At 45.8% G+C, this 26,455-nt stretch overlaps 1 protein-coding gene across 1 annotated transcript in view; it reads right to left on the bottom strand.

Annotated features, from left to right (window-relative positions):
* The window catches only part of LOC135535002 (complement C3-like), a 33,827-nt gene extending 7,570 nt beyond the window's left edge, over window positions 1–26,257 (bottom strand). The window contains 40 exon segments of the mRNA XM_064961760.1: window positions 1,205–1,310; window positions 1,698–1,787; window positions 2,459–2,546; window positions 2,726–2,777; window positions 2,891–2,981; window positions 3,119–3,178; window positions 3,338–3,450; window positions 3,453–3,489; window positions 3,669–3,832; window positions 3,957–4,110; window positions 5,109–5,225; window positions 5,381–5,540; window positions 6,066–6,345; window positions 6,732–6,818; window positions 6,921–6,987; window positions 7,133–7,342; window positions 7,817–7,956; window positions 8,364–8,449; window positions 9,418–9,622; window positions 12,338–12,516; window positions 12,607–12,736; window positions 12,896–12,964; window positions 16,300–16,429; window positions 17,097–17,255; window positions 17,513–17,713; window positions 19,588–19,803; window positions 20,228–20,371; window positions 20,663–20,778; window positions 21,054–21,168; window positions 21,316–21,418; window positions 22,506–22,593; window positions 22,740–22,822; window positions 23,641–23,732; window positions 23,854–23,924; window positions 24,032–24,206; window positions 25,036–25,228; window positions 25,468–25,506; window positions 25,601–25,642; window positions 25,840–25,869; window positions 26,112–26,257. Of these exon segments, the coding sequence (XP_064817832.1) occupies window positions 1,205–1,310; window positions 1,698–1,787; window positions 2,459–2,546; window positions 2,726–2,777; window positions 2,891–2,981; window positions 3,119–3,178; window positions 3,338–3,450; window positions 3,453–3,489; window positions 3,669–3,832; window positions 3,957–4,110; window positions 5,109–5,225; window positions 5,381–5,540; window positions 6,066–6,345; window positions 6,732–6,818; window positions 6,921–6,987; window positions 7,133–7,342; window positions 7,817–7,956; window positions 8,364–8,449; window positions 9,418–9,622; window positions 12,338–12,516; window positions 12,607–12,736; window positions 12,896–12,964; window positions 16,300–16,429; window positions 17,097–17,255; window positions 17,513–17,713; window positions 19,588–19,803; window positions 20,228–20,371; window positions 20,663–20,778; window positions 21,054–21,168; window positions 21,316–21,418; window positions 22,506–22,593; window positions 22,740–22,822; window positions 23,641–23,732; window positions 23,854–23,924; window positions 24,032–24,206; window positions 25,036–25,228; window positions 25,468–25,506; window positions 25,601–25,642; window positions 25,840–25,869; window positions 26,112–26,200 (4,771 nt within the window). The 5' untranslated portion in view covers window positions 26,201–26,257.
* Window positions 26,258–26,455: the final 198 nt, after the last annotated feature.

Below are 26,455 nucleotides of genomic sequence, written 5' to 3'. Positions count from 1 at the left end.
TGGGTTGTAGTACTCGTAGACAGTAACAGTATCTACCTGGGTTGTAGTACTCTTAGACAGTAACAGTATCTACCTGGGTTGTAGTACTCAGACAGTATCTACCTAGGTTGTAGTACTCATAGACAGTAACAGTATCTACCTGGGTTGTAGTACTCGCAGAAAGTGACAGTATCTACCTGGGTTGTAGTACTCGTAGACAGTAACAGTATCTACCTGGGTTGTAGTACTCTTAGACAGTAACAGTATCTACCTGGGTTGTAGTACTCGTAGACAGTAACAGTATCTACCTGGGTTGTAGTACTCTTAGACAGTAACAGTATCTACCTGGGTTGTAGTACTCAGACAGTATCTACCTAGGTTGTAGTACTCAGACAGTAACAGTCTACCTGGGTTGTAGTACTCAGTATCTACCTGGGTTGTAGTACAGTGACAGTAACATCTACCTGGGTTGTAGTACTCAGTAGACAGTTGTAGTACAGACAGTATCTACCTGGGTAGTACTCATAGACAGTAACAGTATCTACCTGGGTTGTAGTACTCGTAGACAGTAACAGTATCTACCTGGGTTGTAGTACTCTTAGACAGTGACAGTATCTACCTGGGTTGTAGTACTCATAGACAGTAGCAGTATCTACCTGGGCTGTAGTACTTGTAGACAGTATCTACCTGGGTTGTAGTACTCGTAGACAGTGACAGTATCTACCTGGGTTGTAGTACTCGTAGACAGTGACAGTATCTACCTGGGTTGTAGTACTCGTAGACAGTAACAGTATCTACCTGGGTTGTAGTACTCTTAGACAGTGACAGTATCTACCTGGGTTGTAGTACTCATAGACAGTAGCAGTATCTACCTGGGCTGTAGTACTTGTAGACAGTATCTACCTGGGTTGTAGTACTCAGACAGTGACAGTATCTACCTGGGTTGTAATACTCATAGACAGTATCTACCTGGGTTGTAGTATTTGTAGACAGTGACAGTATCTACCTGGGTTGTAGTACTCGTAGACAGTGACAGTATCTACCTGGGTTGTAGTACTCATATAGACAGTGACAATATCTACCTGGGTTGTAGTACTCATAGACAGTAGCAGTATCTACCTGGGTCGTAGTACTTCGTTGACAGTGACAGTATCTACCTGGGTTGTAGTCCTTGTAGACAGTGACAGTATCTACCTGGGTTGTAGTACTCGTAGACAGTATCTACCTGGGTTGTAGTACTCATAGACAGTGACAGATGAAGGTTGGAGGAGTCCCACTTTGAACGTCTGCTGCAGTCGGAAGATGATGGTCTCAGTCTCCTTGTTGGACACCTGGTAGCACAGGTAGACCACAGAAGAGCACAATGAAGCTACTTCCGGACACTGATCTAAGGCCAGTTTTGAGTTAATAGTTTGCCTTTTACCTTTAAGATTTGGGGAGGGAAAGCTGATCCAAGATCTGTGCCTACATGCCACAGACAACCTCAACCCAGACAGAGCGAAAAAAAGTATGACCAATCAACTTCTAGGGTTGACATGGTAACGCTGGTCTCTCTACGTTCAGGTCATAGAAATAGAATGAGATTCTATTCCTATGGTTCCAGTATCTTGAACAGGTGAATGATGAAAAGGAAGTTACCCCTTGACACTGATCTAAGATCCCACCTAAAAAGTTAGGATTTCTGGGAGGATAAGCTGATCCTAGATCTGTTCTGGTACCTTGAAGAGGTGGATGATGAGGGAGCCTCTGTCACTCAGGTTGTCCACTATCTGGAAGTTGTTGATGTAACGGTCCACTGAGTTGGTCAGCTGGAGGTAAACAAACACAAAAACAAACAAACATTTTCAATATGCACACGGTCACAATAAGCTACACTTAAACACACACAGTCGAAATCAAGTTGGACATTGAGTCAAAGACCAGACATGCAGTTAGACAGCCATCTACTGGAGACAGATGGACATTACAAGTAGATTAAAGGGATAATTCACCTCTATTACATATCGGTTTCCTTACCCTGTAAGCAGTCTATGGACAAGGTATGACAGAAATCCATGCTTTGATTTAGTTTCCCTGATACTGTTTCCAAATGCATATGTGGCACAAATCCCATTTAGCGTTTAGCGTTTGTGGCGCAAATCTCATTAAAGTAATGGGTCCGACATTAGCATTTTTGGGCATCATGTTCAAATCATCTGTAAGTGACTTTGTTGAGCTTCACAATAAGTGTTAGATACTTTCAGATGATTTGGATACGATGTGCAAAACAAATAAGACATATCGGCCCCATGACTTGAATTGGACTTGTGCTGCACCTGCTAAAACAGTACCAGGGAAATAGAACCAAAGCATGGTTTCTGTCATAACTTGTCCATAGATGGCTGACAGGGTAAGGAAACCAAGGTGGAACTTAGTAATTGGGGTGAACTATCCCTTTAACGTGGGTTCCAGTACGGTAGTAGTTGTACTGTAACAGTACCATCTCCAGGTCTTCATTCTCTGGGACGAACCCAGTAGGAAGACTGATGTCCAGAACAACCATCCTGACCTCCCTTAGTCCCAGTGCCCTGGAGGAAGGAAAGAGAGAGAGAATAGTAGAATGAAGAGGAAGATGGAATGAAAAAGTAGAGTGTTATCCAATAGCAGTAAGTCCCCTAGTGTATTTCAGAGAGGGGACCAAAGGAGAGTATGAAAAGACAGACTGCCAGGTAGTCTAGACATTCAACATAGTACTGTATAATCTCACCTGACATTAATAGTGATCCTGTAGGACTTCTCTGCATCTGGTGGAGGCTTTTCTGTCAACGGGGTTTAAAAAAAACTTTGAGTTTAAGATTTGAGACTGGGATTGAGACTAAGATTGAGATTAAGATTAAGCTAAAAATGGAGATTGAGAGCTGGATTAACCTACCGCTAGATTCTGCGATGGTCACGTCCAAATCAAAGTTCTTGCAGCTGCTCTTCTCATGCACCTCAGGGAGCTCGTTGTAGTAGGTCACCACCTAGGTCAGAGGTCATTAGACCAGGAAGTGACAACACAAACAAATATGATGTCATACATCAATGTGACAAGATGATCATAAACAAGCTCTACTATCATGTATTGACTCATGGCCATAGACATGTGTTGTGGTCATACCTCTAGTATACCTTGTCCCTTCCCTTTGGCCTCCACTCTGAATCCCTGGTCTATAGGAGCCTGAGTGAAAACCCCACAGAAGAGGGGAGATGGTGAAAGAGGAACATGATACATCATGGTTCCTAAACCTAGGCCACATATTTGACATAAGATACAGGTAGGTTGGGAGAGAAGAAATGGTGAAAGAGAGAGAGGAAGAGAGAACAGCATCCCTCCTACCCTGGAGGAGCGTGCCACGTAGGAGGTCCTGGGGTCGAAGTGGTAGCGCTGGTCGCTGCGGCCCTGGATGCTCAGGTCCACCTGGAGACTCAGGTCATTGGGAGGTTTTTTATCAGGTACCCAGACAGACCCTGCAGAACAACCATGGTGGGCTGGGGGAGAGAGAGGAAGCAGAGAGATTATTATAAAATATGTACTGGATTGTGTGGAGATCTAAATGGCGGAGGGCAACAAACTGGACTGGCTAGTGACAACCTGCAATAACACTGTTGACATAAACTCAGCTCACTGACATCATGCAATACTCGTTTCCAATGATGTCACTCAGTACCTGGGTGGATCCGTAGCCCCCGCCCCTGCGGCGCTGCTCATTGAGCCACTCGAAAGGTGCGGCGGCTTCAGTCATGTGACGACTCTTCACCAGGGCTAGCAGGGCGTAGCCCGTCGCTTCCAGAGTGAACAGGCGGTTCTCACTGTCTGGCCAATGGGTACCGTCTGGAGGAGGGGAGAGAGGGAGGAAGGAGGGAGGGAGGGAGGGGGGGAGAAATAACAGTGAAGCACAGCAGAGAATAGAGAGGAGGAGAGAGAGAGAAACAGAGACAGACAGACATTTCCCTACCTGGAGAGGCAGCTTTGAGTAGCAGGGTTTTTAAGAACAGTGAAGGTGTCTCGTCAACCAGAGACAGAGCGTAGGCAGAGATGGCCAGAGAGTAGGGCCTCTTCAGACTACCATACGTGCTCCTCAGATAGTTGGCAGCATTCTGGATCCCATTCTAATACAATACAATAGCATACATCTTCACTGTCTATCCATTAGTTTGGTGGCTTATTAATTCCATTCTTATATGAGCAGAGGGATAAAGAATAAACCTGAATTTTAACACAAAAGAGTCGGCAGGAAATCCCCATTTCCCAACACTGACATGCCATTTACAGCGGTTGGATTAATGGTCAGCCATGGTGGCGCATGCAAACGTTGCGTGATAACAGGTCGGCCAACGAAATCCAAGATTCACCAGGGGAGGCAGGTAAAAAGGCATCCTACTCACAGATGACTAACTTACTTCTAACTGGGGCATCAGGTAGCCTAGTGGTTAGAGCGTTGGGCCAGTAACCCAAAGGTTGCTAGATCGAATCCCCCAGCTGACAAGGTCATTTTGCCCCTGAACAACAATTTGGTCTTATGGCCTCCCGGGTGGCGCAGTGGTTAAGGGCTGTACTGCAGCGCCAGCTGTGCCACCAGAGACTCTGGGTTCGCGCACAATTGGCCTAGACTCGTTAGGGAGGGTTTGGCTGGTAGGGATATCCTTGTCTCATCGCACACCAGCGACTCCTGTGGCGGGCCGGGCGCAGTGCACGCTAACCAAGGTTGCCAGGTGCACGGTGTTTCCTCCGACACATTGGTGCGGCTGGCTTCCGGGTTGGATGCGCGCTGTGTTAAGAAGCAGTGCGGCTGGTTGGGTTGTGTATCGGAGGACGCATGCCTTTCAACCTTCGTCTCTCCCGAGCCCGTACGGGAGTTGTAGCGATGAGACAAGATAGTAGCTACTAAACAATTGGATACCACGAAATTGGGGAGAAAAAGGGGTAAAAATTCAAACAAAAAACAAAAACAAATCGGTCGTTTTGCCCCTGAACAACCCACATTGTAAATAAGAATTTGTTCTTAATTGACTTGCCTAGTTAAATAAAGGTTAAATAAATAAAAATAATAACTGACTTATCTCCCGTCCCAATATAACAGTTTCTGCCGGTTCTGTGACCGGCTTACCTTGATGGTGTGGCCAGCTCCATTGCAGTTGAGTTCTGTACCCTTGGTGGCTTCAGTCATGGCTATCAGGACAAAGGCTGTCAGAGTGGACTGAGACTCTGCACCTTGTACTCCACCCTGGAGAAGACAGAAGCTGTTATCAGACTTCAGTCCCAGATCTCTCCCTGTCTGTTAGAGTGTGAATGTGTGCGCACATCAGTCCATGTGTGTATTTGTGCGCACGTGCTTCTGCATCCACCCGTGTGTGTGTGTGTGTGTGTGTCTCTTCTTACTGTCATAGTAGTAGTGTAGACAGGGTTGTCCTCTCTGAAAGATCCAGTGATCTGCTGTTTGTTGTTGAGCAGGTAGAGGAGAGGACCACACACGTCCTGTTCACTCACTCCCACCAGCTGACGAGCCATAGAGAACACCTTCACTACATACGCTGTGATCCTATAAGGGATAGGGGAGAGAGGGGGAGAAAGAGATGGTGGGCAGGGAGAGGGAGAGAACGAGGGTGGTGGGGAAGGGAGAGGGGTGGAGGGAGAGGGGGAGAAAGAGAGGGTGGTGGGGAAGGGAGAGGGGTGGAGGGAGAGAACGAGGGTGGTGGGAAGGGAGAGGGGGAGAAAGAGAGGGTGGTGGGGAAGGGAGAGGGGTGGAGGGAGAGGGGGAGAAAGAGAGGGTGGGGGGAAGGGAGAGGGGTGGAGGGAGAGGAGGAGAAGGGAGAGAGGTGGAGGGGGAGGTAGGAGAGGGTGGAGGAAGGGGGAGAGGTCGAGGTGCGGAAAGAGAAGGTAGAGGGGAAGGGAGAGAGGTGGAGGGGGAGGGGAGATGAGGGGGAGACAGAAAGAGAGAGAGAAAAGGGGAGAGGTAGAGAGAGAGGCTGTGAGGGTTACAAATACAATCCATTGTATTATTTAGATTACTCTGTGATTGACACATTCTTTCTTCTTCTTCTTCTTCTATGTATTTGAACAATACCATGTGCTTGTGCCTTCATTCCTGTAAGGGGGGTAAGAGTCGTCTGTCTTCTTATATACCAGCTGCTTCTGGTAGCCTTTCTGTATGTAGTTCATGGCCTCCACCCTGCGTTGCACCCCTACAGCCTCCCAGTCGTTGGAATGGTCCAGGTAGACAGTGGCTATAAGAGGCAGGGTGATGCTGGCTAGGTTCTGTTCCACACAGCCACCAGGCATACGGATCAAAGAGGCCAGAGAGTCACTGCTGATACTGTTGTCTATGGTATCAGCCAACAGGTTACCTGATGGGAGGAGCAGAGCAGAGTAGAGCAGAGTAGAGTAGAGAGTGCAGAGAGCAGAGTAGAGTAGAGAGTGGAGAGAGCAGAGTATAGTAGAGAATAGAGTAGAGTAGAGAGTGGAGAGAGCAGAGTATAGTAGAGAGTGGAGAGAGCAGAGTAGAGAGTAGAGTAGAGCAGAGTAGAGTAGAGAGCAGAGTAGAGTAGAGAGTAGAGTAGAGCAGAGTAGAGTGGAGAGAGCAGAATAGAGAATAGAATGGAATAGAATAGGTTATATGTCCACACAGCTGCTTTGGCTTCACAATGTCCATAACCAACCCAAAGGTTTAGAGGCACCCGCCAGCCACCATTCCTGTCTAATAACGTAAACCTCGTTTCTCAGTTAGGCCTACCCCTGATGTTGATGAATGTCTCTGGTTGAGAGTTTGGGACCAGGGAGCCCAGCTCCACTTTGTTCACCTCCACTACCTGCCTCCCATCTGGGGGGAAACATAGTAAGAAGACTTCGTAACGGTTGTTTCTAAAGGAGACATGGTAATGGTAAGCATTAGGGTTAGAGGTGATGAGTTAGTTCTGCTCACCGTTCCCTCCCTTGGCAGAAGGATTCAATACAAAACTCTGCACTTTAGTCTTCTGCACTCCTTCCACCTGTTACAGGGTTTTGAAAACAGCTTTGAGATACCGGTCCTCGTATCTTAGGTAAGGACACTGATTCAGTCGCTATATATATATTATTTATTTTATTATTATTTATTTATATATTTTTTAACTAACATCTGAAATAGTCACCCACCACCACGCGTAGCTTCTTCTTGACCCCGTCGCTACCCATAAACCCTTTGGCCATGGCAAGGACCTCCAGTAGCATCTCTCCGGCCTTGAGCGGTATGATGGTGTAGGGAACCACCAGGGACGAGCTGCCCTTCAACTTCACCTCCTGGGTGTGTTTCCCATTGAACGCCACACTGCACATGTCCTCTGTCTTCAGTAGCACCACCTTAACCTGGGTTGAGTAGAGGAGGAAACGGAGATGATCAAGACACAAAATGGCTAAGAGGAAGTGAGCAGAACTGGGTGGATTTCTCATTGAACGCCACACAGCACATGTCCTCCGTCTTCAGTAGCACCATTGCTTCTAGGTAAGCTGAAAAGAGGAGGAAACTGGGACGGTCAAGACACAAAATGGCTGACAGTAATGGGAGGGTTAGGAGGGTTAAGACACAAAATGGCTGACAAGGAATGGGAGTGTTAGGAGGGTTAAGACACAAAATGGCTGACAGTAATGGGAGGGTTAGGAGGGTTAAGACACAAAATGGCTGACAGGAAGGGATCAGAGGGGAGCTAGTGGGTGGGAGTAGAGGGAGGAGTAGGCAGATAGAGGTTTCCTCAGATATTAATTCATCAGCCTGATGGTTAAGGTAAGGATTGAGAATTAAATAGAAGTCATGGGTGAGAGAGAGGCCAGAGGTGAGCTTGCCTCCATGTCCTTGTCGCCATAGTTATGGAGCACAGCTTTGATCTCCACGTGTTCGTTCCTCGCCACTGAGTACGGCAGCTTCAGGTCCACGAAGAAACGCTTCCACGCACGCACGTTCCATGGCTCGGCTACGCAGAAACCTGGAATAAAAACAAAATGATTCAAATAAACAAACAACAGCAGGTGGTTGAGGACTTCATGCTTTAGTTAGAATGCTAGAATTGTACAGAAATATGTTGTATTCCTCATATGGCACCAGTATCCCCACTAGCATACTACCTGGACTCCTCCTGGGAAATGACTGAATATGGGTACAGTGAGAGGAAGCCATTGTAGACCACTGAGAATTAGGCCCAATCCCAAATAGACCCCTTAAATCCTAAACCCTATGCACATGTGGTGATCTGATTGGACATGACAGGTGTTAGTGATATGGTAACAGTTCCACCTTGCCCTCTGTTTGGTGTTTCACCTTGCCAACAAGTGCATAGGGCGTAGCACTTAGGGACTGGGACCATGGCTACCCCAGGGGAAGGGAAGGGTCTACCTGTTACAGGTGAGGAGCTGATGGCTAGTACCCCCCACTGGGTGATAGTGTCTGGGAAGATGGATTCCACATGCAGCGTTGACAACCTGTAAGGAACAGACCCAAACTAATGAATCCCATTGAGTTGACCTCTTGTAAGCTCAGCTTGTGGCATGAGCACAGTAAAACATTATCTTGAAGATAAATAGAGAGAGAGACTGGTGGATTGTGATCGATTGATGTCGTTGCCTAATGCAATGCTAACAGTGACACACACACACACACATATAAATACCCCTGGGACAGTACACGATGGTGCAACAGTGTTTATTTTGGGGGGGAATGAAACAAGGCCAGGCTGTTTCTGATCTGTTAACCCAGCCAGTCTCAATGTGACCTCCAGTCCACTGTGCTGCAACTCTGGGGATTTACAGAGTAGGTCGTTTCATTTCAAAGGGATACTGCGAGATTCTGTCAATTTGCCCTTTTCTACTTCTCCAGAGTCTAATGAACTCGTGGATACCATTTCTGTGTCTCTATGTGCATTATGAAGGAAGTTCTAGGTGGCTACCAGAGCGGCAGGTAGCCTAGTGGTTAGAGCGTTGGACTAGTAACCGAAAGGCTGCTAGATCAAATCCCCGAGCTGACACAAGGCAGTTAACCCACTGTTCCCACTGTGGCCGTCATTGAAAATAAGAATTTGTTCTTAACTGACTTGCCTAGTTAAATAAAGGTCAAATTAAAAAAATACAAATAAATAGGTAGTTTAGCAAGCCAATGATGCCTGTAAGTCTACAGGTACACTAGCTTAATTGCCAGAACCTTGCAGTATCCCTTTAAGGGTGAGAGGGGTGTGGCTTGGCCTATTCCCCTTTCGACTGGGATCACAAAACTGGTCAACCCCTCATAGAAAGAGTTGTCCCCTGGACAGGTCATGTGGTTAGGAAAAACCCCTGGCCCTACTCATAGGTAGTAGCCTGTAGTAAGCAGTTTCAAACCAAGTCTTAGCCTATGAGCAGGGAAACTGCTGTCCCTTTCTATAAGGGGGTGAGAGGACAGACACACATTCACTCACCCGTCTCTGCTGTCCTCAGGCACACTGGGCAGCCTCAGGTCTCTCCACAGCCATGACTCATAGAACTTAGACCTTACTATCACATCACTCTCCTCCATAAAGTCATCCTCCTCTTCCTCCTCCTCTTCCTCAGCAAAAGACCCTCTCTGTCCTTCCATGGCAGGTTTCATTTCCATTATCACTGGAAGGCTCAATACTTCTTTTTCTAATGCCAAAAAAGAAACATGTTTCAACTCTGTTGGATGGATGGGTGGATGAATCGATTGGTTGATGGATTAATTGAGCAATCAATCATTTTGAGCTCAGTTCTCTGCTGTAACATACAGTTGTAACATACAGCCACTTAGACAGAAGTTAGATCTGGTTAGAATGAAATTAGACTCAACAGACTCAACTCAACTTAATTAACAAGACCTACAGTGTTGTTTCCAAGACCACCTAAAGCGAGACCGATTCAAGACCAAGACCGGGAGGGGGGCGAGGGGTTCAAGACTAAGACCACCTAAAGCGAGACCGATTCAAGACCAAGACCGGGAGGGGGGCGAGGGGTCCAAGACTAAGACCGGGAGGGGGCGAGGGGTCCAAGACTAAGACCCGGAAAATGCAAATCCACCATAATAGTTGAAAATGTGTTGAAAATGTCCAGTATTTATGTGTTCAGATTTCAGAAGGACATTCTTTAGACATTCAGAATGGGATAAATGCTGAGGACATGCTGAGGACTAATCCAAACAGGTCCATAAGAAGACAAGTTTACCCTAGTCTCCCCTTACTAATAGTTAGCATACAAATGTCAAGCAATTTCCCACACTAGTTCCGACCAGCAAATCAAGGAAATCCTGCTGAGCACTGAACATATCCTCAAACCTTGTAGTGAAAGTAATGGAACCCCAGGTTTCAATAGGGGATCAGATATTCATGTGTCATGAAAGGAGTGTGGATATTTGGCCTGGCGATGCTGTTTTACGTGCTGACTGGTGATGTGCAGTTTGCGAACAATTCATTATTTTTGAACGACTCTTTTGACTGACTCGAGAGTCATGATTCGTTCATTTTAGTCGTTTGTTTGACCTGCTAATGCTGGCCGCAATGAACCCTACAGCAAGCAGGGTTAAAACACACTCTTCAGCCTCGGTGGCTCCAGAGAAGTGCTTTGACCACCAACTAACTGTCTGTCATATGGTGCAGGAAAATAGATCATGAGCATAGAGAAGAAAAATACATGATTAGAACTGATAATGAATCACATGGTGAGGATAATGAATCACATGGTGAGGATAATGAATCACATGGTGCGGATAATGAATCACATGGTGCGGATAATGAATCACATGGTGGGGATAATGAATCACATGGTGGGGATAATGAATCACATGGAGAGGATAATGAATCACATGGATAGGATAATGAATCACATGAGAGGATAATGAATCACATGGTGAGGATAATGAATCACACGGTGGGGATAATGAATCACACGGTGGGGATAATGAATCACACGGTGAGGATAATGAATCACACGGTGAGGATAATGAATCACATGGAGAGGATAATGAATCACATGGAGAGGATAATGAATCACATGGAGAGGATAGTGAATCACACGGTGAGGATAATGAATCACATGGTGAGGATAATGAATCACACGGTGAGGATAATGAATCACATGGTGAGGATAATGAATCACATGGTGAGGATAATGAATCACATGGTGAGGATAATGAATCACATGGTGAGGATAATGAATCACATGGTGTAAGAATAAGTGCAATTCATTGATTTTTGAATGTTATGGACGCAGCTTTGTAGAATCAAAACACACAGACTCTGCTCAACAAACTCAGACTCGAGAACTAATCTTTTGGGTGCTGCAGTTTGCAAACGACTGCGCTTATCACCCCCATGGTAGTCATGCAATGCATTCCACCAAGAGTCGTTCACAATCTAGTCCTGGACGGTCACAACTAGATCTCAAATGTACCAATAAATCATCTGATTTGTATGCCTAGCAATCAACAAATGTACATTGCTTAAAGCACACGTTTACAAGTCTGTCACAAATGTCAGCTCCAATAAGCCCCCTTTGGTGAACAAAATGGGGCAGCAGATATCCTAGCAGTTAAGAACATTGGGCCAGGAACAAAGGTCACCTGTTTGAATCCCCAAGCCGACTAGGTGAAACTAACGTGGCTATCATAAGGAACTAAAATGCCATGATGATCTGGACAAGACTGACGAAACGAGGCAAAGGTTCGAATCTCTGGATTAGCTAAATGTAGTAATTAATACATTGATCATGTTAGCAAAGGTGTCAGCTAGAGATGACTTGCAGGGATTTGAAGTTTTGCTAATTTGATGCCAATTAGCTGTAAAGTAAATAGAGCCAAATATATTGATAAAAGTCACCTTGTCCGAGAGAGATTTACATGGTTATCAAAACATTAAATCAGGGTAAGACTACAGGAAACACAGCCCTTATTTGAATCTGAAATCCCCTGTGGGGAAAATGAATGGTGGAAAAACGATTGGAACCATTTCCCTGTTTGTCAGCTAGGTTTTATGGGTATTATGACACCGCCACTGTGAGGCTCTAACAGTGACGCAAATGAACAAAATTAGTAGAAAGATGAGTTATTTTGACTGAATGAGTCGGCAAGATCAGAGTCAGTAAAAAGAGTCGAACGTCCCACCACGAGCGCTACCACTGCTGACAATTATTTGTTTTGTTACTCTGCTGGTTTCAGCTGGTCTCGGGAAGAAATGATGAGTCCTCATTGTTTCTGAGTAAAAATGTACCTGACACCAAGACAAGACTGATACACTCACTATGTATCTCAAGACCGGATTCGAGTACTACAACACTGCTGCCACAAACACCTAACAATTCATTAACCAGCTCGTCCATCATCATCAATGTTACCTCTTGAAATCCCATAATAGACAAATTGTTTGCTATGCATCTGGGGGGAAATGTGTCTCTCCAGGGTCAGCCTGAGTAGATCTGTGGTGGTAGGCGGTATGGTGGTGGTAGGGGGTATGGTGGTGGTAGGGGGTAGTCTGGTGTCAAACTCCTCTCCCCTGTACTTGGAGCAGCAGTACCTGAATGTGCCAAACAATTCTGTTCAGTGCACTTCACTTCAATTCAGCTCAACTCAACTCAGTTCAGCTCAATTGAACTCAACTCAGTACCTGAAGGCCTTGATGCATTCCCATCCCTCAGTGATGTAGAGGGAGCGTCGGGTGCAGGAGTAAGGCATGGGGATCTCTCTCAGGCCATCCTTACAACACTGACGCAACAGCTTCTCTCTGTAGTGGTTCTCTGTGGGGAGTGGGGAAGAGAGAGAGCTCAGAACCATCAATCTATCTATCAATCAATCAATCAATCCACCTTTCCGTCAATAAATCAGTCCCGCACTCAATCAATGAATCATTCCATACATCAACCAAAAATGAACATAGCACTTTTTCTGTCACTGACCCAGTAGAGTTCTGCGTTGCAACATCTCAGCAGAGCGCCTCCTTCTGGACCTCCCTGGGCACTGCATGCCTGCAGAAGAGATGGAAGGGAGGGAAACACAGGAATGGCAAACAACGAAATGAAACTGTTCTACAAACCAAGAAACACAGATGTCTATACCACTGGTCTGTCTCACTCAAACTCATGATTGGGCGACTGGAATGTTTTGCTGTAACTAATCCTCCCTGCAAGCTCACAGTAAACAAACAGAACATTGCAAACATGGCCTTTGGATGCCTGCAAATGCCATGTAACCTTCATTTAACTAGGCAAGTCAGTTAAGAACAAATTCTTATTTACAATGACGGCCTACCAAAAGGCCTCCTGTGGGAGCAGGGATTCAAATTAAAATGAGTTAAATAAAAATATAGGACAAAACACACATCACGACAAGATAGACAACATAACACTACATAAAGAGAGACCTAAGACAACAACCATCAGAGGACTGATGTTACCCTCTTTCCTCGTATTAACCATTAGAGGACTGATGTTACCCTCTTTCCTCGTATTAACCATTAGAGGACTGATGTTACCCTCTTTCCTCATATTAACCATTAGAGGACTGATGTTACCCTCTTTCATCGTATTTACCATTAGAGAACTGATGTTACCCTCTTTCCTCATATTAACCATTAGAGGACTGATGTTACCCTCTTTCCTCGTATTAATCAAAAGAAGGTGGCTCTTCCTCTGTCTGTCTGCCTGTCTGTCTGTCTGTCTGTCTGTCTGCCTGCCTGCCTGTCTGTCTGTGTTGTGTGCTACCTTGTCTAGAAGAGGTGGCTCTTCCTCTGTCTGTCTGTCTGTCTGTCTGTCTGTCTGCCTGTCTGTCTGCGTTGTGTGCTACCTTGTCTAGAAGAGGTGGCTCTTCCTCTGTCTGTCTGTCTGTCTGTCTGTCTGTCTGTCTGCCTGTGTTGTGTGCTACCTTTTCTAGAAGAGGTGGCTCTTCCTCTGTCTGTCTGTCTGTCTGTCTGCCTGTCTGCCTGTCTGTCTGTCTGTGTTGTGTGCTACCTTGTCTAGAAGAGGTGGCTCTTCCTCTGTCTGTCTGTCTGTCTGTCTGTCTGTCTGCCTGTCTGCCTGTGTTGTGTGCTACCTTGTCTAGAAGAGGTGGCTCTTCCTCTGTCTGTCTGTCTGTCTGTCTGCCTGTCTGCCTGTCTGCCTGTGTTGTGTGCTACCTTTTCTAGAAGAGGTGGCTCTTCCTCTGTCTGTCTGTCTGTCTGTCTGTCTGTCTGCCTGTGTTGTGTGCTACCTTGTCTAGAAGAGGTGGCTCTTCCTCTGTCTGTCTGTCTGCCTGTGTTGTGTGCTACCTTGTCTAGAAGAGGTGGCTCTTCCTCTGCCTGTCTGTCTGTCTGCCTGTGTTGTGTGCTACCTTCTCTAGAAGAGGTGGCTCTTCCTCTGTCTGTCTGTCTGTCTGTGTTGTGTGCTACCTTGTCTAGAAGAGGTGGCTCTTCCTCTGTCTGTCTGCCTGTCTGCCTGTGTTGTGTGCTACCTTTTCTAGAAGAGGTGGCTCTTCCTCTGTCTGTCTGTCTGTCTGTCTGTCTGTCTGTCTGTCTGTCTGTCTGTCTGTCTGTCTGTCTGTCTGTCTGTCTGTGTTGTGTGCTACCTTGTCTAGAAGAGGTGGCTCTTCCTCTGTCTGTCTGTCTGTCTGCCTGCCTGTCTGCCTGTGTTGTGTGCTACCTTGTCTAGAAGAGGTGGCTCTTCCTCTGTCTGTCTGTCTGTCTGTCTGTCTGCCTGTGTTGTGTGCTACCTTTTCTAGAAGAGGTGGCTCTTCCTCTGTCTGTCTGTCTGTCTGCCTGTGTTGTGTGCTACCTTGTCTAGAAGAGGTGGCTCTTCCTCTGTCTGTCTGTCTGTCTGTCTGTCTGCCTGTGTTGTGTGCTACCTTGTCTAGAAGAGGTGGCTCTTCCTCTGTCTGTCTGTCTGTCTGTCTGTGTTGTGTGCTACCTTGTCTAGAAGAGGTGGCTCTTCCTCTGTCTGTCTGTCTGTCTGTCTGTCTGTCTGTCTGTCTGCCTGTGTTGTGTGCTACCTTGTCTAGAAGAGGTGGCTCTTCCTCTGTCTGTCTGTCTGTCTGTCTGTCTGTCTGTCTGTCTGTCTGTCTGTCTGTCTGCCTGCCTGCCTGCCTGCCTGTGTTGTGTGCTACCTTTTCTAGAAGAGGTGGCTCTTCCTCTGTCTGTCTGTCTGTCTGCCTGTGTTGTGTGCTACCTTGTCTAGAAGAGGTGGCTCTTCCTCTGTCTGTCTGTCTGTCTGTCTGTCTGTCTGCCTGTGTTGTGTGCTACCTTGTCTAGAAGAGGTGGCTCTTCCTCTGTCTGTCTGTCTGTCTGTCTGTCTGTCTGTCTGTGTTGTGTGCTACCTTGTCTAGAAGAGGTGGCTCTTCCTCTGCCTGTCTGTCTGTCTGCCTGTGTTGTGTGCTACCTTGTCTAGAAGAGGTGGCTCTTCCTCTGTCTGTCTGTCTGTCTGTCTGTCTGCCTGTGTTGTGTGCTACCTTGTCTAGAAGAGGTGGCTCTTCCTCTGTCTGTCTGTCTGTCTGTCTGTCTGTGTTGTGTGCTACCTTGTCTAGAAGAGGTGGCTCTTCCTCTGTCTGTCTGTCTGTCTGTCTGTCTGTCTGTCTGTCTGCCTGTGTTGTGTGCTACCTTGTCTAGAAGAGGTGGCTCTTCCTCTGTCTGTCTGTCTGTCTGTCTGTCTGTCTGTCTGCCTGCCTGCCTGTGTTGTGTGCTACCTTGTCTAGAAGAGGTGGCTCTTCCTCTGTCTGTCTGTCTGTCTGCCTGTGTTGTGTGCTACCTTGTCTAGAAGAGGTGGCTCTTCCTCTGTCTGTCTGTCTGTCTGTCTGTCTGTCTGCCTGTGTTGTGTGCTACCTTGTCTAGAAGAGGTGGCTCTTCCTCTGTCTGTCTGTCTGTCTGTCTGTCTGTCTGTCTGTGTTGTGTGCTACCTTGTCTAGAAGAGGTGGCTCTTCCTCTGTCTGTCTGTCTGTCTGCCTGTGTTGTGTGCTACCTTGTCTAGAAGAGGTGGCTCTTCCTCTGTCTGTCTGTCTGTCTGCCTGTGTTGTGTGCTACCTTGTCTAGAAGAGGTGGCTCTTCCTCTGTCTGTCTGTCTGTCTGTCCGCCTGTCTGCCTGTCTGTCTGTCTGTCTGCCTGTGTTGTGTGCTACCTTGTCTAGAAGAGGTGGCTCTTCCTCTGTCTGTCTGTCTGTCTGCCTGTGTTGTGTGCTACCTTGTCTAGAAGAGGTGGCTCTTCCTCTGCCTGTCTGTCTGTCTGCCTGTGTTGTGTGCTACCTTGTCTAGAAGAGGTGGCTCTTCCTGTGTCTGCCTGTGTTGTGTGCTACCTTGTCTAGAAGAGGTGGCTCTTCCTGTGTCTGCCTGTGTTGTGTGCTACCTTGTCTAGAAGAGGTGGCTCCACCAGTGTTGGAGTAAAACAGTAGTCCAGCGTCAGTGAAGACACCCATGCTGTTGCTGCCCCCACCGTGGGTACAGCCTATGTCCCCCCCCTCCACCACCTGCCAGATCTGATGGGGGCACAGAGGAGTCAGAGGAGAGGAGTCAGAGAAGTCAGAGGAGAGGAGTCAGAGGAGAGGGGTCAGAGGAGAGGGGTCAGAGGAGAGGGGTCAGAGGAGAGGGGTCAGAGGAGAGGGGTCAGAGGAGAGGGGTCAGAGGAGAGGGGTCAGAGGAGAAGAGTCAGAGAAGAGGGGTCAGAGGAGAGGGGTCAGAGGAGTCAGAGAAAAGGGGTCAGAGGAGTCAGAGAAGAGGGGTCAGAGGAGAGGAGTCAGAGGAGAGGAGTCAGAGGAGAGGAGAAAAGGGGTCAGAGGAGTCAGAGAAGAGGGGTCAGAGGAGAGGAGTCAGAGGAGAGGGGTCAGAGGAGAGGGGTCAGAGGAGTCAGAGGAGAGGGGTCAGAGGAGAAGAGTCAGAGAAGAGGGGTCAGAGGAGAGGAGTCAGAGGAGAGGAGTCAGAGGAGAGGAGAAAAGGGGTCAGAGGAGTCAGAGAAGAGGGGTCAGAGGAGAGGAGTCAGAGAAGAGGGGTCAGAGGAGAGGAGTCAGAGGAGAGGAGTCAGAGGTGTGTTATCCAGATGGTAGCTTCAGATGATTGGCTGATCGACTGACCCCTCCACTGTCCCCATTACTCTCCTGTCTGTGTCTCTGTCTATTGATTTCCACAGACCCACACAGTCTCCCTCACCTTCCTCTGTGTGAGCCTCTGTCTGTTGAGCAGGAACACAGCGTTGTCCACCACCACCAGACTGACCATGGCTCCTGGGTCTCCTCTCACCTGGAAGTTGAACCCTCTCCCTGGGTGGTAGTACTCTAAGGGCCTGGAGCCAGCTGGACCAACACTCAACTGGGGAGGGGGGGGGGCAATGTTATTTGAATTGTCTTTATTCATTTGTAACTTCTGTGAGTGTAATGTTTACTGTTAATTTGTATTGTTTATTTCACTTTTGTTTGTTATCTACTGCACTTGCTTTGGCAGTGTTGACATATGTTTCCCATGCCAATAAAGCCCTTACATTGAATTGAATTGAAATGAGAGGAAAGAGAGTGGAAGATGAGAAGCTGGTAGTTGAACCCTTTCCCTGGGTTGTCCAGTCCACTCACCGCCCCAACACAGGCATCCTCCACATCCACCCACACAGAATCAGCCACCACCTCCGAAGTCCCCGCCCACGGCAGCATGTAGAATGCCACAATGCGAAATGAGGGCATCATCTCCTTGGTAACGGTCAACAGAACGTTGGTCATGTCCTGACCTCCGACCTCTAGTCTCTTGGCAACGATGATTTGGCCCTTGTTCAACACCTGTAGGAGGAGTTTGAGACACACTTCATTTTGTTCACTAAATATTTCCTTTGGGGACAGACAAAGGTACATTTTGAAGACAGAGCTACAACTACAGTGGGGAGAACAAGTATTTGATGCACTGCCGATTTTGCAGGTTTTCCTACTTACAAAGCATGTAGAGGTCTGTAATTTTTATCCTAGGTACACTTCAACTGTGAGAGACGGAATCTAAAACAAAAATCCAGAAAATCACATTGTATGATTTTTAAGTAATTAATTAGGATTTTATTGCATGACATAAGTATTTGATACATCAGAAAAGCAGAACTTAATATTTGGTACAGAAACCTTTGTTTGCAATTACAGAGGTCATACACGTCCTGTAGTTTTTGACCAGGTTTGCACACACTGCAGCAGGGATTTTGGCCCACTCTTCCATACAGACCTTCTCCAGATCCTTCAGGTTTCGGGGCTGTCGCTGGGCAATACGGACTCTCAGATCCCTCCAAAGATTTTCTATTGGGTTCAGGTCTGGAGACTGGCTAGGCCACTCCAGGACCTTGAGATGCTTCTTATGGAGCCACTCCTTAGTTGCCCTGGCTGTGTGTTTCGGGTCGTTGTCATGCTGGAAGACCCAGCCACGACCCATCTTCAATGCTCTTACTGAGGGAAGGAGGTTGTTGGCCAAGATCTCGCAGTACATGGCCCCATCCATCCTCCCCTCAATACGGTGCAGTCGTCCTGTCCCCTTTGCAGAAAAGCATCCCCAAAGAATGATGCTTCCACCTCCATGCTTTACGGTTGGGATGGTGTCCTTGGGGTTGTACTCATGCTTCTTCTTCCTCCAAACACGGCGAGTGGAGTTTAGACCAAAAAGCTCTATTTTTGTCTCATCAGACCACATGGCCTTCTCCAATTCCTCCTCTGGATCATCCAGATGGTCATTGGCAAACTTCAGACGGGCCTGGACATGCGCTGGCTTGAGCAGGGGGACCTTGCGTGCACTGCAGGATTTTAATCCATGACGGCATAGTGTGTTACTAATGGTTTTCTTTGAGACTGTGGTCCCAGCTCTCTTCAGGTCATTGACCAGGTCCTGCCGTGTAGTTCTGGGATGATCCCTCACCTTCCTCATGCTCATTGATGCCCCACTAGGTGAGATCTTGCATGGAGCCCCAGACCGAGGGTGATTGACCTTCATCTTGAAATTCTTCCATTTTCTATTAATTGCTCAAACAGTTGTTGCCTTCTCACCAAGCTGCTTGCCTATTGTCCTGTAGCCCATCCCAGCCTTGTGCAGGTCTACAATTGTATCTCTGATGTCCTTACACAGCTCCCTGGTCTTGGCCATTGTGGAGAGGTTGGAGTCTGTTTGATTGAGTGTGTGGACAGGTGTCTTTTATACAGGTAATGAGTTCAAACAGGTGCAGCTAATACAGGTAATGAGTGGAGAACAGGAGGGCTTCTTAAAGAAAAACTAACAGGTCTGTGAGAGTCGGAATACTTACTGGTTGGTAGGTGATCAAATACGTATGTCATGCAATAAAATGCAAATGTATTACTTAAAAATCATACAATGTGATTTTCTGGATTTTTGTTTTAGATTCCGTCTCTCACAGTTGAAGTGTACCTATGATAAAAATTACAGACCTCTACATGCTTTGTAAGTACGAAAACCTGCAAAATCGGCAGTGTATCAAATACTTGTTCTCCCCACTGTATGTAAATGTTTAAGCTATATACGGTACCAACATATGGTTGAAAATATAAATATACAGGAGTAACTTGAAAAGACTTGATTTTGAATTGTAAAAAATCTGGACCATTTCAGTTTGCACTCACCAGCTGTTCCATTCAATTGTATGCTACTCCATTCTACTACATCCACTCACCAGGTATGTGAGGTGAGTGATGAGTTCCCTGTGGGCCTTGTCAGCAGTGTTGATGTGAAGACTGAGGCCAAGGCTCTGCCCCAGAGAGACTGTGGTGGTCCCAGTGGAGATATACAGGTAGTTCTGTCTCTGTCGGTCAAAGGGTGTGTAGGGGTGAAGGGTCATCTGCTGTCTGGCCTGCTGCTCTGGCTGTAGGCCCGTCTGTTTGGTCTCAGCCTGTGTGTTTAGGATTTACAGGACACACACATGAAAAACAAGACACACACACACACACAGCCATACACAGATACACACATACACAAGTACACAGAAACAGACAGGCAAAGTTTTGCTTATGAACACTAAGAACCGATAGTTGCTATAACTGCTTAGGGCATTACTGAGGGTGGATATAGCTGGTTATACTTGATTATAAGCACCATTAGCTCTACTGAGTGTGATTATAGAAGGTTATAGCAGGTTATAGCTGGTTATAAGCTCTGTTAGGGGTACTTACAGTGATGGTCTGCGGGTGTATCTCAGTAAGCATGTTATTTTAACTGGTTATAAGCACTTATAGCTGGTTATAAGCACCATTAGCTCTAGTGAGGGTGGTTATAGCAGGTTATAGCTGGTTATAAGCCCTGTTAGCGGTACTCACAGTGATGATCTGAGGGCCTAGCTCAGCAGGCATGTTGATGGCGGTCCTGATAGTGCCACGGTGGCTGGTGATTGGGTTGGCCAGGAGGCTCACCTGGACCGGGACGTTATGAGCCGGGGAACCATCCTGGAAACTCACCTGGATCTGAAGAACACCGTTAGAACCCGTTAGAAGGTAACCTGATCCACCATCCTGACCACTGCGCTCTCGTTTCTTTTAACAGAATGTAAGCTTGTGAGATGCGGATGGTAGAACGAGGCTAGTTAGAAGAACCTGTTAGAGATATAAAACACTTTATACCTGGATCTGAACCAGACTCTCTTATCTCAGAATGATATTATCACATTGCATCTCTATGGCTCTTATCTCCAACGACTTATAATTCATTCCCATAAGGTGGATCCTTTCTGTCTATCAGGCGTTGATGTTGTTTACCATGAAGTCCAAGGGCAAGCCAGGCTTGTAGTACTTTGGTGTTTCTATGAAGGAGAGGACGTAAGGGGACTTCACTATCTTAATACCAGACTTCTCTGCCTCCACCAGGTCACTGCCTACAGAGGAGTAGAAAGATACAACACTGTGTTAGCCCGCTGAGTCAAAGTTTAGGCATTAGCTTGGGGAGCTACCACAAGTCTTTAGGTCTCAAGCAAGGTTTCAAATCAATCCTACCATAGTTTGATCGACTGGGTTCTAACCTAGGCATTAGCTTGGGAAGCTAACGTAAGTCATCAGGTTTTGGATAGTCTGCACCTGACCTTTTTCATTCAAAGGTCCATTGTAATTTAATTAAACTCAACTTAATTCTATAAAACTTGATTGACCTTACCTGATTTGGTCAGCACCGAGGCCTTGACGTAAATAGAGCTTCCAACCAGGGAGCTGAGGTCGGGGTAGGACTTCCTGATCTCCTCCATGGTCAATGTAGCGGTGCCATGCTGCAACTGAAATGAAGGAAGGAAAATGGCAGTTGTTGTTGTATGTTTACACTTTACGCTGAATTGATCTTCCTTTGATGTGTGAGGTGTGTATGACTTTAAGTTGTGGAAAGGGTCTAGCACTTCATAATGTAGTGTACTACCAGTACTCACATTGGTGACCTGCTTGATCAATGGTAACCTCCTCTTCTCCTTGTTCACCTCCACCCCAAACATCACGTAGGCCGTTCCCTGGACATCTTCACCATACAGGTAGCTGTGACCAAAGAAATACAATTACTAGAACGGCCTCACCATAAGGTAGCTGTGACCAAAGAAATACAATTACTAGAACAGCCTCACCATACAGGTAGCTGTGACCATAGAAATACAATTACTAGAACGGCCTCACCATAAGGTAGCTGTGACCATAGAAATACAATTACTAGAACGGCCTCACCATAAGGTAGCTGTGACCATAGAAATACAATTACTAGAACGGCCTCACCATAAGGTAGCTGTGACCATAGAAATACAATTACTAGAACGGCCTCACCAAAAGGTAGCTGTGACCATAGAAATACAATTACCATAGAAATACAATTACTAGAACGGCCTCACCATAAGGTAGCTGTGACCATAGAAATACAATTACTAGAACGGCCTCACCATAAGGTAGCTGTGACCATAAAAATACAATTACTAGAACAGCCTCACCATACAGGTATCTGTGACCATAGAAATACAATTACTAGAACGGCCTCACCATACAGGTAGTTGTGACCAAAGAAATACAATTACTAGAACAGCCTCACCATACAGGTAGCTGTGACCATAGAAACACAATTACTAGAACGGCCTCACCAAACAGGCAGCTGTTACCATAGAGCTAGAATTACTGGAACAGACATTTCCATTCAAGTCAACAGTCATTCTATGATGGGTGAGCTATTTTTGTGACAATTATCCATTATCACAACTATTATTACAGTGTTAATGTCGCTTTCACGTCCTGTCGGGAAACTGATATTTCCGACTTGCTTACTCACTTGGGAAGTATCAGAATCAACCAACAGGAAGCTCTCCGCAAATAACTTAGGTTAATTTTAACTCTTGAGGTGCTGAGTATCTGAAATGTCATGAACCCGGCATCAGTAACACTTTGTCTGAAGGGGACCTAAATAAGGGTTTCATAAACCCTACATAACACATTAATAAGCAATACAGTAGGTCTCCTTCAGTGTTACTAACCTGGCTGTGATCTCCACCACCAGCTCAGTATCATCCAGACAGAGGAAGGGTTTCATAAACCCTACATAACACATTAATAAGCAATACAGTAGGTCTACTTCAGTGTTACTAACCTGGCTGTGATCTCCACCACCAGCTCAGTATCATCCAGACGGAGGAAGGGTTTCTTGGGAGTCAGTGTGACATTGAAAGCAGGCAGCACTGCAACAGAGCATTGTGTTAGCTCCCCAGGCTTCTGCCCAGGCTTTAGCTCAACGAGTAATAATATGGATAATCATATGGAGAGGGAACCACGTTGAATGACGCACAGGCACGTGCTCACATATTTACAAAGCTCTTCCACCTACCGTATTTCTTCACCTCAAACTCACTACTGAACTTGTTCTGTTGCCAGTTGTCAAATTTTGCAATGATCTTCCACGTTCCCTCACTATGACACACACACACACACACACACACACACACGTATTAGCATTAGTAAATGGCAGTAGGATAGTGGTAACACTTTGTATGGACATCCTCTTCATACAGTATTCCAAGCACATTTATAACGGCGTATGAGTTATAACTGCTCATAACGACTACATTCATAGAGCATTATGACCAGGCGGCATAATGATTTATAAAGCAAAGTGTTACATATTTGAAAACCAGGCTAGAATCCTCATACCAGTCTAGAAACTTCATGATGTTCCTGACTTACTTGACTATGTCAGGTAGAACGTGAGTATCAGCAAAGACTTACTTGACTATGTCAGGTAGAACGTGAGTATCAGCAAAGACTTACTTGACTATGTCAGGTAGAACGTGAGTATCAGCAAAGACTTACTTGACTATGTCAGGTAGAACGTGAGTATCAGCAAAGACTTACTTGACTATGTCAGGTAGAACGTGAGTATCAGCAAAGACTTACTTGACTATGTCAGGTAGAACGTGAGTATCAGCAAAGACTTACTTGACTATGTCAGGTAGAACGTGAGTATCAGCAAAGACTTACTTGACTATGTCAGGTAGAACGTGAGTATCAGCAAAGACTTACTTGACTATGTCAGGTAGAACGTGAGTATCAGCAAAGACTTACTTGACTATGTCAGGTAGAACGTGAGTATCAGCAAAGACTTACTTGACTATGTCAGGTAGAACGTGATATCAGCAAAGACTTACTTGACTATGTCAGGTAGAACGTGAGTATCAGCAAAGACTTACTTGACTATGTCAGGTAGAACGTGAGTATCAGCAAAGACTTACTTGACTATGTCAGGTAGAACGTGAGTATCAGCAAAGATTCCGTTGTTAGCTCTGGTCCTGGAGGTCTGTTTCACTACGACGCCGTCTGAATTCTGACACACACACACACACTTAAATCGTATGAAATATTTGTATTTCTAAAACATAATGAAGTGTTACTTTATACAATTTAAGACATGTAGGCTAAAGGGCATGTGATGAACTTTTAGCCACCTGGAATTCAATGGTGATGGAGCTGTTGAAGGCCTGGAAGGTAGGTGTAGACACAAAGGCCCTGCATAGTACTGCAGAGAGAGAGAGAGGGAGAGCGATCAGACAGACAAAGAGAGAGACGCCATTCATCATTCACATGAACCTAACATGTCATTGAGAACCTCCCTCTCTCCCTCACCAGTGTCTCCAGGTTTGTAGAGGGGCTTGTCTGTCTGGATGAAGATGTATCCAGAGTGGAAGGAGACCATAACAACCTGTTCAGTTTCGTGGTAGCCCCCAAACTCTGCTTTCACATACACATACTGGTTCCTGGAGGACTCCTCGTTCCCCTTGTCCAGACGCTCTGAGGGGAGCTGGGAGGGGAAGAAGAAGTATTTTATAAGCAGATATTAGCCTTTATAATGTCTTGGAGGTTCAGTCAAAATGGCAGTTATTTATTCTGGATCATAAAGACAGTATAATAAGGCATTATACGGGGGACATACATACTCATGACAAGTCTTAATCACCTGTATGGTCTACTCGAGGGTGAGGGGAATTTAACTTAATCACCTGTATGGTCTTGAGGGTGCGGTGAATTGAACTGAATCTAATGGAATCACCTGTATGGTCTTGAGGGTGTGGTGAATTGAACTGAATCTAATGGAATCACCTGTATGGTCTTGAGGGTGTGGTGTATTGAACTGAATCTAATGGAATCACCTGTATGGTCTTGAGGGTGCGGTGAATTGAACTGAATCTAATGGAATCACCTGTATGATCTTGAGGGTGTGGTGTATTGAACTGAATCTAATGGAATCACCTGTATGATCTTGAGGGTGTGGTGTATTGAACTGAATCTAATGGAATCACCTGTATGATCTTGAGGGTGTGGTGAATTGAACTGAATCTAATGGAATCACCTGTATGATCTTGAGGGTGTAGTGAATTTAACTGAATTACCTTTATGATCTTGAGGGTGTAGTCAATTGAACTGAATCACCTGTTTGATCTTGAGGGTGTAGTGAATTGAACTGGATCACCTGTTTGATCTTGAGGGTGTAGTGAATTGAACTGAATCACCTTTATGATCTTGAGGGTGTAGTCAATTGAACTGAATTACCTTTATGATCTTGAGGGTGTAGTCAATTGAACTGAATCACCTGTTTGATCTTGAGGGTGTGGTGAATTGAACTGAATCACCTTTATGATCTTGAGGGCGTGGTAGCTGTTCTCCGGGCCGAGTGTGACGGTGTCCTGCAGGAGCTGGTACCTCCTCTCCGGGTAGTTATGGACTGTTATGGTGACGGTGACAGGGCTGTTAAGGCCATGGGATTCTAAATAGATTGACTCCTCACTGTCTGTTCTCAGAATGTTAGGGGCTAGGAGGATGAACCTGGGGTGAGGGGGAGACGAGAGGAGGCGAGGGTGGAGGTACAAGAGAGAGGAGAAGGGATGAGAGGGAGAACAGGGAGAGAATTAAGGAGGGAGAGGAAGAGAGAGTGAGAAGATCACTTTTTTATTTTATAATCTTACCCATTTGGCAAACTTTGACATGCATACAGTAGACTAGTATTTTAGTAACCGAAAGGATTGCCTTTTGTGTTTATAAAGATACTTTTGGGGGCACTGTACCTTGGTTCCAGACTGGTGTGGTCTTTTGGATTTCTTCTACTGTAAATAAATGAAGCATTGTTTTTTCCTTTAATGCCAACATTTGGTAGTGCGACATGAGGGTTCAACAAGGTAGAGAAGATTCTGTACTCACACATGAAGATCAAAATACATGTCAAGGTCCATAGGTTCAAATCTGAATGGGCACATTGAGTGTTGTATACATTTCAGAGTACTGCATTGTTCTTAGACTGATATTACTAATAATACATTATTGATCATTATGATTACATATTGCAGTTAGGTGTTATTGTGAATTAGGAATATAGGGAATATTTAGATTTGGGCTGAATCAGAACAAATAGAATTGAAGAGATAATAATCAGACCCTACCGGTGGCGATGCCATGGACTCAGTCGCATCCTAAACAGTTGAGAAATACAGCTGTTAAAAATGTGACAGTCAGGGAGTACAGTTTAAAACAGCCCAGAAACAAGTAAAACATAACAAGATTTTAGTATTTTGAGTAGCCCACTGTGTAATATACAACCCCAAGAAATCGCGCCTGTCAGCAGTCAAGTTTAAGAAATATCACTTTTAGTAGAGAGCCAAAACGTAGTACGGTCTACGGCAGCAAAATGAAAAGTTGAGAAAGGAAAACTTACCGTTCTCGGTTTGGGTTGTTGAATATTTGGGCGCAACAGCTACAGAAAACACAAAGCAACAAAATGTGGAGCAGTGTTCCCTCTGCCATTCTGACAGTGTATGGAACTAAACTCTCACGACACTGGGGACAGAACTCTTTCACACAGAGACAACACCCCCCCAGAGCCCAGCCCCCAAAGAGTGTGTTATTCTGGCAGACTATATTCAAGCAATACCTATCCCTTTTTTAATTGGTGACCAAATGCAGCTAAGCTTCAAATATTCTAAGAGGTCAGTTGCTTTTGTAATCATGTAACATACCCCAAATAGTATGCCTCCTCTGCGTGTGTAGCAAAGACAGAAC

The sequence above is a fragment of the Oncorhynchus masou genome, chromosome 5 (assembly GCF_036934945.1).
Source record: "Oncorhynchus masou masou isolate Uvic2021 chromosome 5, UVic_Omas_1.1, whole genome shotgun sequence".
Classification (NCBI taxonomy): Eukaryota; Metazoa; Chordata; class Actinopteri; order Salmoniformes; family Salmonidae; genus Oncorhynchus; species Oncorhynchus masou.
The sequence above is the reverse complement of the archived record's forward strand: the minus strand, read 5'-3'. Positions and strand labels throughout refer to the sequence as shown.